This window comes from Eutrigla gurnardus (assembly GCF_963514095.1).
Source record: "Eutrigla gurnardus genome assembly, chromosome: 3".
Taxonomy (NCBI): domain Eukaryota; kingdom Metazoa; phylum Chordata; class Actinopteri; order Perciformes; family Triglidae; genus Eutrigla; species Eutrigla gurnardus.
The window spans coordinates 1,122,900-1,138,816 of NC_139917.1; the positions used below are offsets into that span (position 1 = coordinate 1,122,900).

Here is a 15,917-nt window from a genome sequence, read left to right on the forward strand (position 1 = left end):
TGTCAAGCAATGTGGGCCAGAACCAATCTCGTCCACTGGATGTCTTTTTCAATAATATGCACTGCTGCTCTCCCTATTCGTCCACTGGGGGTCCCATTGTCCTAATAAGCAACAATAATTAGCAGACTATCGGCTGGATACACAGACATTACAGATGTTGCTCAACTGGCCATATTCACTCTTTTACCACCACTGAGGACTTCCTGGAGATGGGGCTGATGGCCAACAGCCAATTACATTTTTGCAGTGCTGGGCAGGGTCATGTGGACTGGACCCATCCATTTATACAAATGGCGTATCATTCATGATAAAAAAAAGGCACGTGTTTGTGACAAAATTTAGAGTGAAGTTACAGGACACAAACACAGGGTATAGTTTCAGGACTTTTCAATGTAATTTGCATCAGGAAGCGTTGGGTTGTAAGTCGTTTTCCGAACTGTTGATTTCATCCGAGCCAGAGGTGTGAATCGTGGTCAGTATTACCCAGGGTCGGCCATACCACAATGAAGTGAGTTGGTTAAACCAGCCCAGCTGGTTTGTTTTATTTGATTTACAACAAGAAACTAGACAACAGCGCAAACATGAAAACCAGTTGTGCATTTGTGGATAAAGACCTATTGAATGATCTGAGCAATATGATGTAAACCCACAACAAAGTTGTCACAGTTTTATTATTATTATCTTATTAAGCCTTAGTGGTATTGGATGCAGTTGTATCTGTAGTTTTATGAGTAAGAGTACAATAACATCAGCACAATATCGTATCCTTGCATCCCTATTTGTGAACAAGGTGTTTCTGTGATGAACATCAATAAAAAACTGCGTTCAAGGCTCACACAGGCCTTTAAATGACATTATGAAATTGTGAACTGCGTAGGATTTGACACCTAATATTGATGCACATGTATGTGTAGGTGAAGTGGTTTCAGGAGCAGGTTAAACCGAAAGAAGCTTACTTCATGTAAAAGGATGCCTCACACTTTTCCACCTTGACTAGAATACAGTTTTCTGAAAAAGCAATAATTACTGTGGGCATCAGTAACCCAAACGCTGTATGATATTTGTGATCTCGTAGGCCACGTCTGCGGGGTAACCATGGTGACAGAGGCACTAAGGATCACTCAGCAACTTCTTCAGAGGAAGAGGAAGCTGCTGCGACTCATGCGCCCTCCTCCCTGTCTCCTCCATCCCTGCTGTCTCTGCCGTCCTTTAAGGATGTGGGCAACGAGAAAGGAGGGGAGAAGGAGGTGTGGGTGTCCGTGTTCAGGTACTTGGACAGAGCCGAGCTGCTGGCCTGCATGACTGTCTGCAAGGCCTGGTACAAGTGGTATGTCACTCTTTTACTTTTACAATTAACTCAACATACAGTGTCTCTTTAAGTTGAATTCTGTGTTGACACCAAACACAAAGGGCATTTTCACCATCAGTGTTGGGAGTAACGCGTTACAAAAGTAATGCATTACTGTAATGCATTATGTTTTGCTGTAACGCGGTAATGTAAGGCATTACAAAAGAAAAACTGGTAATATTTTACTCGGTACAAATCTCAGTAACGCGCGTTACAATGCATTTTAAACCCGAAATCAATTGACTCTACATTCGCGATCGCGAGATGGGCATACGCTCCACTTTAGGAAAAGTGTGAAAGCCGGTCTGTGTAACTCTACACTATATGTTAATAAATCGCTGTTAGCAGGCTCCATGAGCTGGACACCGACTCACGGAGCGGCTCCCGGTCGGTCAGAGCGCAGCCGACCCGGCACACCGAGGATCAACAGCTGAGGGGCGGTGGCGAGGAGGCGGAGGCTCCGATTCTCCCCGTCGGTTTTGGACCGCTTTTATGTCCGCGTCATAGTTGCGTGTTTAAAACAGTAGGTTTACTTCAAAACGCGAGCGTCAGACGCTGTCAGAGCGTTAATGAACAGTGTTTTAGAGCTCCCCTAAATGTCTCAGGTAGGCTTTCAGGTAATTTCGCAGCATACAGCGCCTTCAAGGTCATTAAAAAAGACGAACGGCAAATCTGGAATGAAAAATGGCCCTGTTATTTCATCCCCGAATCCCATTCATGAACACAATATCTAATATCACTTAACGAGTCGTTTTCCGTTTGTCGTTCTTTTATTTTGAAGCGAAAAACCTCACATCCTGCTGTGTAATGAGTTGCATTGAACACAAGGAGATCTATTGAGAACAAAAAATCCATATTTCCTTTTATTTTGGCGAAAAGTAATGCAAAAGTAATGTTAAAGTAGTGTAATGCCTTACAATTCAAAGACAGTAATATTGTAATGTAACTAATTACTTTGAAATGACAGTAACAAGTAATAAATAATGCATTACGCTTTTGAAGTAACTTGCCCAACACTGTTCACCATGCATCAGACTCGATGTTGTTGTGGTGACCAGCAACTTGCACTCTTGTGAATAAACCAGTCATACCTGACTGTCGTATGCAGGAGCTGTGACAAGCGTCTCTGGAGCCACGTGGATGTGAGTCGGTGCAGCCCGCTCAGTAACCAGGCCCTGGCAGGCATCATTAAACGCCAGCCCAACTCCCTGGACCTGTCCTGGACCCCCCTGGCCAAGAGACAGCTCAACTGTCTGCTCACCAGACTCCCAGGTACACAGACACATACACACACGCACATTTTATGTACTTTATTTAATTCCGCATTTCGAGTCAGGTTTCATTAAGAATCAAATATTTTGAATGATCCAACAGGATAAAACAGATCAGCAGATTGTTAAACTGTTTCAGGGATACAAGAAAAGTCTCAGTTTCCAGATAAACATGCTTCCTTTGATAGAAGAAATTGAACAGTACTTTACTAGCTGTTTGGCTGTTGTTCTAGAAAGCCCCCACGTAGTCCTCGCCAGCCTATGCACATGCCCTAGGCTACCAAACACCAGCACAATAAGCTGGCATTTGTAACCAAGATTCTCAATGGTGGATATAAATGATCGATACTTTACAGTCTTAGAATAGTAAGAGTCTTCCATAAACAGATCAAATGCACATGTCACCACACACACACACACACACACACACACACACACACACACACACACAGACCCCCCTGTCCCTACATGTCTCATCACACCACGTCTCTCTGACTTTCTGTGTGTATTCAGGTCTGAGGGAGTTGAGGTTGACTGGTCTATCCTGGTCCTGTCTGTCAGCGTTGGTCTCTCCCACTCTGCCCTACCTGCGGCTGCTGGACCTGCGCTGGTGTGAAGGCCTCAAAGATGCCCAAATTAAAGAGATCATCACCCCACCGGGTCAGTAGCGGCAGAAACAAGAGCCTTCGTGGCTCAGCGATACTACACTTGGGGCTTTGGGTGTTTCATGGAATGCAGCTCCGCACTGGAGAGCTGGTGTTTTCCTGGTGAACGTTTTCATTGTGTTTTCACCGTATCAAAGTCGAGCATGGCCACGAAATCCCCAAAAGTGCATTGCTGCAGCTCTGGTGTTGTGGTTATGGCTATCTGTGTGAATCCTATACCTCCACATTAATCTCTCTGGCTCCAGTGACCATGTCCTCCATCTCTGCATCTGTAGGCTCTGAGTCGTCTCGCAGCAGACTGAGGAACATGGCGACGCTGCGTCTGTCCGGTCTGGACGTCAGTGAGTCCACCCTGAGGGTGCTCCAGCGCCACATGCCCCAGCTGGAGAGACTGGACCTAGCTCACTGCAAGGACATAACGGACTCTTCCATCGCCCTGCTGGCAGCAGCCGGGACTCACAGCCGCAACAGTCTCACTGAACTGACACTGGCAGGTCGGTGACCTTTTACCTCATCAACAATGTCTGCCAGTCAATACCATCTTATTGACATTTTTAACATTTTGCAAGCAATAACATTATTTTATTATTACTTATGACCTTTTTTCAACTGCAAATCATGCAGTTTGCCAACATCTGTTTTATCTAATAAAAAATGTTCATCTCACTGACCAACACACTGTTAGTCGCTCACTTTACTCACCGCGCAGAAAAAAACTCCATCTAGTGGACTGAAAAAGCAGTTGTTACCAAAATGTATCAATACAATATTGCCACGCAAAATATCACAATGTTATGATGTATCAATTTTTTCCCCGACCATCGTATTTACCTCGATTTACTGCAAAATACATTTTTTATTTGCTATTTTTTTTACCATGCTGTTGGTCAAAAGCATTTCCTGATGTCTGTCTGTGTCTGTATGTCCAGGTTGTAGTGAGCTGACAGACGGCTGTCTTTCCTACCTAAAGCGTCTGTCCTCTCTGACTCTGCTGGACCTCCGAGGCTGTAAGAGCATCAGCAGACGGGCCTGCGACGCCTTCATCTCTGACTTGTCCCATTTTGCTCTCTACTGTATGATGGAGGAGAAGCTCATCCAGCGCCTGGATTAGCACCAACGCTTTGTTTCAGCACCCATTCAGTGTTTTACCTTTTATACAGAACAGGAATAATGGTGCAACAGTCCTGCCTGTGTGAAAGGGGATATAGGCTAAACCCCGCCCCTTCCTGTGTTCCCCACAGGACCTCATTTCAGAAAGGATATGTACAGTAGTCAATGGTGAGAGACAAGTAATGATTTGATCCTGTTTGAATTGTACCATGAATGATGTTTGTCACACAAAGATCACTTTGCAAGTCAATCTTCAGTTTGTTGTATTATCTACAATATGATATTTAGTTTAGTGTGAAACGACTCTGTGAACTACATCTCTCGTCTCTCACCAGGTACGTCTCCAACACGGTTGTAAGCTTGTCTTGCTAGCTAGCTAGCTAGCTAACTTAGCTTCGTTCCATCACTAATGTAACGTTATCTTAGCTGATGAGTTTTATCCAGCAGGAAGTGAAAGGAGCGAGACCTGATGTTAGTGTGAGTAACGTTGCATCCTGGTACCCAACACACCGACATTGTAGCTTCAGAGAGAGACAGACCTTGGGTGGAAAGCCTTTAAATTATGTATCTTCCACAGTTATACTATAAAATATGACTGGTGACGTGTAAAATTATCTTTTAAATTGACAAAACGTCATACGTGCAAGTAATTTACAATTCAAACAGGATTAAAAAATGTTTTACAAAAATTTGTCTCGCTGTTGTCTTCCAGTAACTTTGTTCCAAACTAAGGTCCCATGGGGAACGCAAGAAGGGTCGGGGCTTAGTCTCTATCCTGTTACATGGTCAGCTTTCAGAAAATAACAACAATGTGTACACTCAACATACTGTGGAGGTTGTTCAAAACATGAAGATCACCAAACCTGGAACTGGCTGTCAGAAACCTTGAAAGACAAATCTCCTGGGCCAACATCTGAATAAATAACAATCTCTTTTCTTTTCTTTTTTTTTTTAAACTGTCGATGGAACAAAGCCAGCAGTTTCTCCTTGAATCGATACGCAAACTTCATATCGATATAATCATTTTTTTCCTAAATGTCAGAATCATTTAGTGACTTGTCGGAGCTTCATCTTCATATTGTCCATCATTGCTGGAAAACAAACATTATTCAATGTTCAACCAGAAGTTTGACTAAATATGAAGCCACCTTCACCGTGTACAGACTGATCCAGGACGGAGCTCCTCTTTATTTTTTGGAAAAAAATGAACAGGTGAACAAACCTTGAATGTGAATTCCTTGTGTATAGATGTATTATTGATTTTGTCTCAACCACTACATTTTTAGGCATGAAAACTTGATAAAATGCAATTGAACAAAAGTATTAAGTTTCCTACATAAAGACATACAAAGTATTATTAACCCCACGGTTTTGGCAGAAATGCCTCTAGAATGTGGAAAAAGTCAGTATAGTAACTTATGAAAGGTAATAATTGGGATGGTATGTCATAAGAAATTCATAGTTTAGGTTTAGTTTATGTAGGGGAAAAAAAGTAATTCTAATTTTCTTCCAGAGGGTGCTGCTTCACCAAACAGCTTACTGACATCACTTGACTACACAGAGCCAAGACATTATTCTCTGTATTGTGTCTCATTGTCACAATCAAAACCAGTCTCGAGAGAAAATGAGAATTTTCACACCAAATCAATATTGTTTCTTCTATACATCACTGATGCTGTTAAGGAACACGGTAGATCCCTGCACCAGACTGGTAGTCTCACAGTTAGTCACGCCTGAATTAATGTCAACCTCTCAAACATGAACAATGTGAGCACACCTTCAGGTATGTTTTCCTTTTCTAATGCTGGTGTATAAACATTCACAAGAGGATTGAACCACTAACAATGTCTGCAAGTGTCACATGTATGTGCATATTTTAAGAATCCTTACAAAGACGTAGACGTTCCAATCGCGACTTTTATTACAAACCACAAATTAATTTACAACTATGGAGAAACCAGCGTACAGTGTGTGTTTGTGTCCAACTAGTAGCTCTTGGTGGTCTCATATGCTTCTGGGAAAGGCAGGCTGACTAGTCCACTTCCGGCCACCAGAGGCAGGATTCCGGCGTTGGGGACAACATTCCAGGACAGTGTGAGAGTGATGTTCTTATTGGCCCTGGAGACGAGGACATGGACAGTCATACAACATAACCTGAGCTTTTATGACAGTATCCAACACAGGCTCCTGTTCTCTAGAGGAGTTAAGTCGGAGAAAATATCGTTTCATTGTGATGTAATCAGGTTAGAAAATCTGTGTGACAAACTGAAGATGGACTAGTTAATAGACGACGTCACCCACTGGTTTGTGGACTAAGGTCTAAACTCTGAACCCTCAGGGACTTTTGTTACCATCTGGCTCAAAGATTGCACCAAAAAGAGTAAAGCAGTAGAGGAAACGACTGGCAGAGAAGAGAGGCCGTAACACTTTACTGATGTCACCTGGTAGATGGTGAGTGTGAGAGGCTGCGAGGGCTTGACATGGTTAACCCAAATGGGACAGCATTCGGCATGTCACTTTACTTTGATGGCACAAAATATATGATCTAAAAGTGTTGGTTTTTATTTAAAAAAAATGTACAGCCTGATCTGAACATCTTCCAGACGCTTATCATAACAGACCAGACGCACCTGTCAAATAATCGATTTACTTGTTTTATTTAAAACGGCTTCAATAAGATAAATTAAAATAACTGATTGATGATTAAACCACATGTGTAATATAATAATTAGAATAATAAACCAGGTGTGTAGCCTATGACGACATTCCTATGATTTCTAGCGTTTTATGCTCCATATTAAATCTTTAATGTTTCTGTGTAAATGTAATATTCCAAACATGCGCCGTCCTCTTTGTTTACCTTTTTTTTAATTCCTCCTGGTAACCCCGGGTTTCACGTCGCCACGCTATGAACTGTGGGTTATTCCCTCAGGTAAAGTCAGCATCATGCTGACTTACAGGAAGTGGGCATAAAGGGCTCAAAGAGTCCGCAAGCGAGTCCTCGTGCACCTGACGACGTGACCGTGGGACAGACCTGAACCCTTGGGGACTTAACGGGAACGCCCATCAGAGTCCGTGAGGGGGACGTTGGGATTGGGCCTATGGTTTTGAAGCCTTGACTTCGATATTTTGTCCATCACCATCTTGGATTTTTGAAACCAGTAAATAGAAGTGACCATATTTGGACTACAGAACGGTACATTCTGTAACCTTTTTTGAATATGGATAAAATGTAAAAAATAACGCAATTTTGGTAAATATGGTAGAGTCTATGTAAGGTGGCCGATTTTGTCAATGGACAATGACATGTAGTAACACTAGTGTGGTCCTTAAACAGTAACTTGTCTCATCCAATCAGTTTCAATATTTACTTCAATATTCACACTTCATCTTCACACCTGCGTCTGTCTATTTGATCTGGAAGAAGCTACATCCTGGCTACACTTGAGCAAAAATCAATTGTGTCCACTAGATGGAGCTGAGTTTTTCACATGTGTCTAACCTGAGTCCATTCCCATCATCGAAGAAGAAGTATTTGGACTTCATGTCTCTGAGGTTCAGCTTGGTGCTTTCACCTCGAAGAACAATCTTATCCCACAGCACCACCTGATTCAGAGACTGACAGAGAAACTGGAAATTAGTTGAACAAAAAACATTAACATTGCAAGCTTCATAAAAAGGTAGAATATGTGGCAGAGCTGTTGTACTGGATTACATTATATTCTACAGGTGTAGAGGACTACGTAGAGTTGATTTTGGACACAGCCTAGGACTTACATTGCTCTTCGTGGTGTACTCAGCAGACAGGTATAGAAACAGCTGTTTCACGTTCCAGTCAAAAATTGGTTGCAAATGTAGAACAAGTCAAGGACCAACAAGAAAATACATTCTTTGTGTTACTGCTATTTGAGGACTAACTATACTTTAAGCTTTGAAACTACAGTTCCCATGATTCATTGGGGGATATCCATCCATCCATCCATCCACTGTCTACCGCTTATCCTGTATTCAGGGGGGACTGGAGCCGATCCCAGCTGTCATTGGGCGAAGGCAGGGTACACCCTGGACAGGTCGCCAGTCCATCACAGGGCCAACATATAGAGAACCATTAACACTCACACCTACGGGCAATTTAGAGTCACCAATTGCATGCATGAAGCCGGAGAACCCGAAGAGAACCCACGCTTACACGGGGAGAACATACAAACTCCACACAGAAGGAACCCGGGACCCTCTTGCTGTGAGGCGACAGTGCTACCCACTACACCACCGTGCAGCTCATTGGGGGATGTAAACAAGACAATTACTATTACCATGGATTTAGGGAGTTACACTGTGTACAATTTGAGACCTGATTGTTTTAGCTTCTATATTAGTTTATATGCTGTCATTGTCGCCACTAAAAGTGGGCTGAATGATCTACGATGATCTCCTGTTCGCAGCGTACACAGGGAAAACACAAAACTAGCACAATTCTTTCTTTAAATGGCTGTGGCTCAGAAGGTGCTGTGGGACCTTTGTGCGTGACTGCGGGGGAAAAAGTTATTTATGGGTGAATGTTGACTCAAAGTGCTTTAGCTATGTCCCAATTCAGTGATCCAGAGCATCCTTCAGAGGACGGAGGCCCAACCGAATCTTGGGATAAGTTGGACCATCAGTCTGAATTAGGAAAAGAAGGCCGTATTTCTGGACTGCATTTGAAGGACACTTTGAGTGGTGACTAGAAAGATGCTATACCAATCGATGTCCGTTCACCATTTTACACATGTACTGCACATGATAGTGCATGAGATTTCGTGATGCGGTGCTCTAAAAGGATATCAGCTGAGAGGTCAAAGGTGAGGAAGCCCAGATCACTGCGCTCTCTGGGTCCTGTGAAGTCATCAACGTTCTTCCTGTCAAACAGAGAGAGAGCGGAGGGAGATGAATAGGATGAAGGGAAACCTATCGCCGACCTCTAGTGTAAGTTAAACAGCAAGAAGAAGAATGATATCGAGCTTTAGGCGAATACTTTTAGAAAAGAGGCTCCTTTCGATGCTGCAAAAACACATTTGAATGGCAATTGATTTGGGATATAGTTGTAATAGGTGTCGAAATCCAAATGTACTTCGTCTGCTTCATTTAATCCAAATTACTTTTACCGGTATATCTTTCACAGTGTAGAATGTGAGCCATTCAGTGAGTTTTCCGTATTTGCTGCATCTCCATCTGGACGCCACGAGTTAATTCACGTTACAGTCCAAAGCGCCTCGCTGGTCACACAGCCTGCTGAAACTGTAGTCAGGTAACTGTTATTCAGTTTAAATGCCCTCAACCGGAGAGGTTAAAGACAGTAACGTGGATTATATGCAACCATGAAGCTCGAACAAACACCAGCTGGAGGCCCTGCGATACAGGAACATCTGAACGCACCGGCTGTCTCTGCGCTGCTCGTTGTACGACGTTCAGGACGTCACGACATCAGTTATTCACGTCACGGCATCATTAATACACGTTACGGCATCAAATACACGTTACAGAGCGACGTAAAGTTAACAGCTGTCACACAATGGTCGACGGCGAATCTTACAGCATGACTTTAGAGACGTGGATGTCCACCGGGACTCTTCTGTCTTTGAACGCGGTGGTGACGAAGCAGCCAAACGTTAGTGCCGCCATGACACTCAGGGAAAAAGCGAACAAAGAGTTAGCTCTCGACAGAACCGTGTTCATGTTTAAACAGCAGCTTCGACCCTGGGAGTGATACGAATAGCAGTAATTCAACAAGAGACGTATCGCACAAGATGTGCACGGTTGCTAGCTTCCTGTACAAACAGGAAATGTCAAGTTTCGCAAGATGAACAGGTCCTTCCCGTTCCGGCGTTTCAAAATAAAACATATTTTTTTTTTTTTTTGTGCAGTTATTTAAGATAACGCGATTTTTTTGTACACGGAGATACACTTTTTCGTTGTATTAGATGTGTTTTGTGTACCAGCTTGTGACAAATGTTTGCAGCACTACAACAATACTGCTATACATCAGTATAAAATGTTTTATTTTTTTTCCTGCATACTCTTTGTGTTACTTGACGCAGCAGCAAACTTGACGCAACAGCGAGCGATGAGTAAGCGGAAGAAGTAGGCTGTTTTTTCCAATAACTTTATTCTAAACCAAAGCAAAGGCTGCTGTTTATTTTATCAGATGTGTTATTTTCAAATGTGTTGTAGCTTAAGTGAGTTGTTGTTTACCTCATCAGATGCACTATAAATGTGTTATTAATTTCAAATGTGTTGTAGCTTAAGTGAGCTGCTGTTTAACTCATCAGATGCACTATAAATGTGTTATTATTTTCAAATGTGTTGTAGCTAAAACAAGACATGATATGCTTTTTTTGAGCTGCTGTGATGGAGCTAAAAGCCAGATGCACATCATGCACTTAGATGTGTGTGTTGTTGTTGTTGTTGTTTCAGATGTTCAGATGCACATCCTGCACTTAAATGTTTTTTTTTCAAAGATGTTTTATATTTCATTTAAAATGGTTTCGAGGAGATGTGTGATGTAGCTAGCTACGTTCTAATCAAGAAAGCATGTTTACAGTTGTTGCACAGATATTAAGCACTTTTACATGAGAAGTATGTTACTTTTGCAATGTAGTTAAATAAACATTGTGAAAATGTGGTAGCGTGTTGTGTCAAGTATACATATAATGACATTAATGGCTCAGGGGGGCGGTCTGGCCCCCGGCCCCTTGGGTTTCTGACAATGTGGCCCCCTGAACAATTTAATTGAATAGCCCTGCCATATCAATAACACCATGGGGTTTGGTATGTTTTTTTTTGGGGGGGGGGGGGGGGATATGGTAGGGTTTTCTGGGTCTGGTATCTACACTATGGATTACTGTTTTATATGCAGTTAAACAATAAAATACTGTTATGGCTACTTATCTATTCGACATACATACGAAATACATGACAGTAAACACATAACTAAATTATATGAGATGCATAATAATTATGATCTGGCATGATAACAAATACAAAGACAAAAAATAAATTACGAATTTAAAATAAATGAATTATTGTATGATGTGAAGCACTTTGAGTCTGCCTTTTGTATGAAATGTGCTATACAAATAAAGTTGCCTTGCCTTGCCTTATTGGATTACATGTATTTTTTGATTGTTTTTTCATATTATTTTTATTCTTAAAGCTATGGTCTACGATTTGAAAAAAGTCCCCCTTTTGTAAAGACTGACCGACCGACCGACCGACCGAGACTCTTGACGTATATCGTCGTTAGCCTCGTTATAGCCTATTTGTTTACCTTCCGGCTTTAAACATCCACATTTTTCAGAACTCGGTGTTTTATTTTTTTTGTGCAAAAGCAACAAGGTGCAAACAATAAAACAAGGTGCAAACAATAAAAGTATTAAAAGTTTAAATGGCGGTGTTTATGAGTGGAAACCGGAAAAGCGGTCTCCAGCGGATGTAGTTAGCAGACCAATCACAGCCAATGCCGCTGCATTGGTGCTGCGTCGCCTCGACGCACGTCTAGGATTTTTGGGAGATGCACGTCAGGCCCTTGCGGTGGACGTAAGGGGGGTCCGCAAGGACGTAAGGGGTCCGTAAGCCCCCTTGCGTTGTGTCAACGCGGAAGCATAACTTGGGCTTAAGCTGTCAAACTTTGAGTTTTCGGATTCAGAACAGCGGTTTTGAATTAGTTCAGTCAACTCTGAGTAAGTGGGCTCCATGGTGGTGTAGTGGGTAGCACTGTCGCCTCATTGCGAGAGGGTCCAGGGTTCAATTCCCGGGTCGGCCCCGGGTTCCTTCTGTGTGGAGTTTGCATGTTCTCCCCATGTAAGCGTGGGTTCTCTCCGGGTTCTCGGGCTTCCTCCCACAGTCCAAAGACATGCAGGATGGGGATAGGTTAATTGATGACTCTAAATTGCACGTAGGTGTGAATGGTTGTTTTTCTCTACATGTCAGCCCTGCGATGGACTGGTGACCTGTCCAAGGTGTACCCTGCCTTCGCCCAATGACAGCTGGGATCGGCTCCAGATACAAAAATGCATTGCGGCTCTTCTGACTTCTGAAACTTTTTGGGTAATGGCGGACAAATGCGATGATTTTGGCGACAGCCAGCAAACGCGCAAGTTTGGTAAAGTTTTGCTCTCTACGCTCCACGACTGAGCGCGCACGAGCGTGCCACTCATTATAGCGCATTTCCTCTGCGCTCTGGTGGTTTAAAAACCAGGATAAGTGTAACAATTATACGATGGCTTAATGGCTGTATGTATGTCCGTTGATGATATATGCACATAAATAAGGAGAATATTTAGTTATTCCCGCTGTGTTCTACAGTGATCTAATGGAAGGTATTTATTGTATACTGTATTACATGCAGTCGGGCCGTCTCCTCCTCCTGCGGTGACAGCGCTGATTCAATATTTCAAAATGATTTTGATTTAAGATACAAGTCAGATTTTAAAAGAAGGTGTTAACATGAAAAAAACTATCACTCATTAAAAGCGTCAAAAACATTGCTGGAGTTCATCATGATAACGCAGATCTAACGTATGATATGGAGTGTAATTAAATGTGTGCGAGTCATCAAAAATATATAGTTCTTCTCACGTTTACTGCTGATTCCCTTCCAGTCTCCAGAATGTGCGTACCGGTACGCACGCCTCAGAGTTTGCTTACGGGTACGCACACTTTCCAGTCAAGTTTGATTTTTATAGATCACAACATTCGCGTGGAAAGTGGCGTACGCACGTTTCCAGCCCCGTTTTGTGCGTACGCAAGCTTTATAAATGAGGGCCCTGGACATTTGGAGCAGACACTGCAGCTACGAGCCTCTGAGGATGTCCCAGGACTGCTGGAGTTTCTGAGGATGTCCCAGGACTGCTGGAGTGGCTCGTTGGCTGTCATCACCATCACCACCGTGGAACTATTGACATGGAACCCATCTGTTAGTAAACAGTGGACGAGGTTCTCCTTGGAACGCCTTGAAAGACGGAAGTCCTTCCTTAAACCCCCTTCCCCAAAGTAGAGGCCCAGCGGGGAACATGAGAATTGACCTGCAGTACGGCCCTCTGGCACTGACCTGTAACAGAAAACATCAGATATTACATTTATTCTGAATGTTTTCCTATTCATTTGTTGATAAACTACTTATTTCTTCTTATCATACATGTATTGCAACCTGTGTATATATAACATGGATTATTTGTATAATAAATTATTCACTAATATCCCACTAATGTTTTTTTTATCCCACCAAACTCATACATATTACAGTTTTACTCCATTGGTTTGGCTCTTTTCTTGAAACAGAAATTACATTCTCAAAACAACATGGACAAATCTCCAAACCACTTGGCAATTGTCCACAACAGAATTGCATTTCTCATTCATTTCATCAAATTGCAATTATCTTAGTACATGTCTCAATATCTCATTACATCTTTGCAAATGATTAAGTACAGGTAGCCTACATTTAGCACAATTTCCAAGTGAATAGATCTTGTTGATCTAAACTGATTGTCGATTCTCAGTCTAATGGTTGTTCTCTGCAAAACATGTCAGCATAATTTCATTGTGTAAGTCATCACTGGCACAATAGTCTGTTCAATTGTCAAAATTAGTCAAGAACATAATACCATGAATACCATATATGAATCTCTTGGAACATTTGATAAATTGAGTAGAGTAATTGACAGTCAGGTGAAACTAGAACTTGACTAACGAAGGAGGAGTTTCACTCATCTCAGATGACCAATCAAACAGTATGTTTAGTTACCTGACAGGTGCTGTCTATGATTGTGAATGCTGCCAAACATATACAGTATATATATAAAGGTTGACCAGGACCAGTACCATTTCTGAACATGGAGGCACCTGGCCAAGCAAATGAACAAGGGCAACTGCCTGCTCCAGGAAGAAGAAGAGGAAGAGGAGTAAGGGTGCATGATGGTGGAATAGGGGGACGAGGCCGAGGGGCACAAAGACACCATGTTGTCCCGTAGAAATTCGGGCCACAATTATAAACCACCGCCTCACAATGGCGGAGGTAGGTCGCAGAGTGCAGCCTAATGTGCCTCGCTCTACAGTCTCCTCCATCATCCAAACCTTTCACAGGGAAAACAGGTATGTACTCATATCAGTCAATAATTGGATTATATGTTGTATACTGTAGGACAGGACACTGCATAAAGCAAGAAATGTGTTTATTTACTCATTTACCTATTCATTTAGTGTGTGTGTGTGTGTGTGTGTGTGTGTGTGTGTGTGTGTGTGTGTGTGTGTGTGTGTGTGTGTGTGTGTGTGTGTGTGTGTGTGTGTTATAGGCCTGTAGTAATATACCTCAATGGGATGTTATGATACTCATAATGACAAGAAAAATATTGGAGAAAATAAACTATGGAATTATTGATGATACAGTTTACAGTAGTATTCCAGTCACTGTTCAGTGATGCATGTGAATAGTGGTACAGTTAAGTTACTGTAAGTAAAGCAACAATACAATTTCATTGGTAACTCATTCTGTAATACATAAGGCATACATTATGAATGGAGTGTTGTCCTTTGAATTCTATGGATTCAACGACAACCTGGCACGGGTGGCAGAAGAAAATGTCTCAATCAACAACAAGAACAAGAGATCTGTAAAATTGTGATAGCATATAATGCCATCACATTGAGACAGATCCGTGATGCAATCCTACAAGACAATGCCATATTCCATAATGTCAACTCTATAAGCATCTCCACAATAGGCCGGGTATTGAAGAAGCATCAGATGACCATGAAGCAACTTTACAGGGTACCATTTGAGAGGAACTCTGATAGAGTGAAAGAGCTGCGGTACCAGTATGTACATGTAAGTCAGTTATCTTTTCAATCACCTTTTTACAATTAAGCAGTGGTTCCCAAATGTTTTTGGCCTCAGTACCCCCTTTACCTGTATTTGCCATAAACATTTTGCCTAAAAACTACAACAGAAAACTGCAGCTTACTATATGATACAATTATTATTTGAAGAATATAACTAGTGTAAGAGTCTTCTGTATGACTAATTTGATGTTTTCTTTTTGTAGAGAACAATGGCATTGGCCGATAGTCGAACCTCGGATTCAGGTTGAACAATGTGGTTTTCGTCCTGGCTGTGGAACACTGGACCAGCTCTATACCCTCCGCAGGTTGCTCGAGGGTTCATGGGAGTTTGCCCAACCAACATGTGTTTCGTGGACTTGGAGAAGGCATTCGACAGTGTCCCTCGTGGCATTCTGTGGGAGGTACTTCGGGAGTACCGGGTCGGGGGCCCTCTGCTAAGGGCTGTTCGGTCCCTGTATGACCGGAGCAGGAGCTTGGTTTGCATTGCCGGCAGTCAGTCAGACCTGTTCCAGGTGCATGTTGGACTCCGGCAGGGCTGCCCGGGTGGCGGGTGCTCCCTTAGAGATAGGGTGAGGAGCTCCGTCACACCGGAGGAGCTCGGAGTAGAGGCGCTGCTCCTCCACATCGAGAGGAGCCAGTTGAGGTGGC

General features: G+C 42.6%; 2 protein-coding genes and 1 long non-coding RNA gene across 3 annotated transcripts in view; 1 reads left to right on the forward strand and 2 right to left on the reverse strand.

Annotated features, from left to right (window-relative positions):
* kdm2aa (lysine (K)-specific demethylase 2Aa) overlaps window positions 1-5,313 on the forward strand; it is a 67,778-nt gene extending 62,465 nt beyond the window's left edge. Inside the window, exons 22-26 of the mRNA XM_084004949.1 lie at window positions 1,076-1,327; window positions 2,457-2,620; window positions 3,133-3,279; window positions 3,560-3,778; window positions 4,214-5,313. Coding sequence (XP_083861075.1) covers window positions 1,076-1,327; window positions 2,457-2,620; window positions 3,133-3,279; window positions 3,560-3,778; window positions 4,214-4,395 — 964 coding nt within the window. The 3' untranslated portion in view covers window positions 4,396-5,313. The remainder of the gene's footprint in view (window positions 1-1,075; window positions 1,328-2,456; window positions 2,621-3,132; window positions 3,280-3,559; window positions 3,779-4,213) is intronic.
* Window positions 1-15,917, reverse strand: part of LOC311010493 — a 315,498-nt gene that overhangs the window by 229,001 nt on the left and 70,580 nt on the right. The gene's annotated exons all lie outside the window — the stretch shown is intronic.
* spcs3 (signal peptidase complex subunit 3) lies at window positions 6,292-10,215 on the reverse strand. The gene is made up of 5 exons (XM_084005004.1): window positions 9,964-10,215; window positions 9,214-9,289; window positions 8,172-8,246; window positions 7,897-8,012; window positions 6,292-6,512 (listed from the first exon to the last, which is right to left on the reverse strand). The coding sequence occupies exons 1-5, from the start codon at window positions 10,104-10,106 to the stop codon at window positions 6,380-6,382; spliced, it is 543 nt and encodes a 180-aa protein (XP_083861130.1). The 5' UTR covers window positions 10,107-10,215; the 3' UTR covers window positions 6,292-6,379.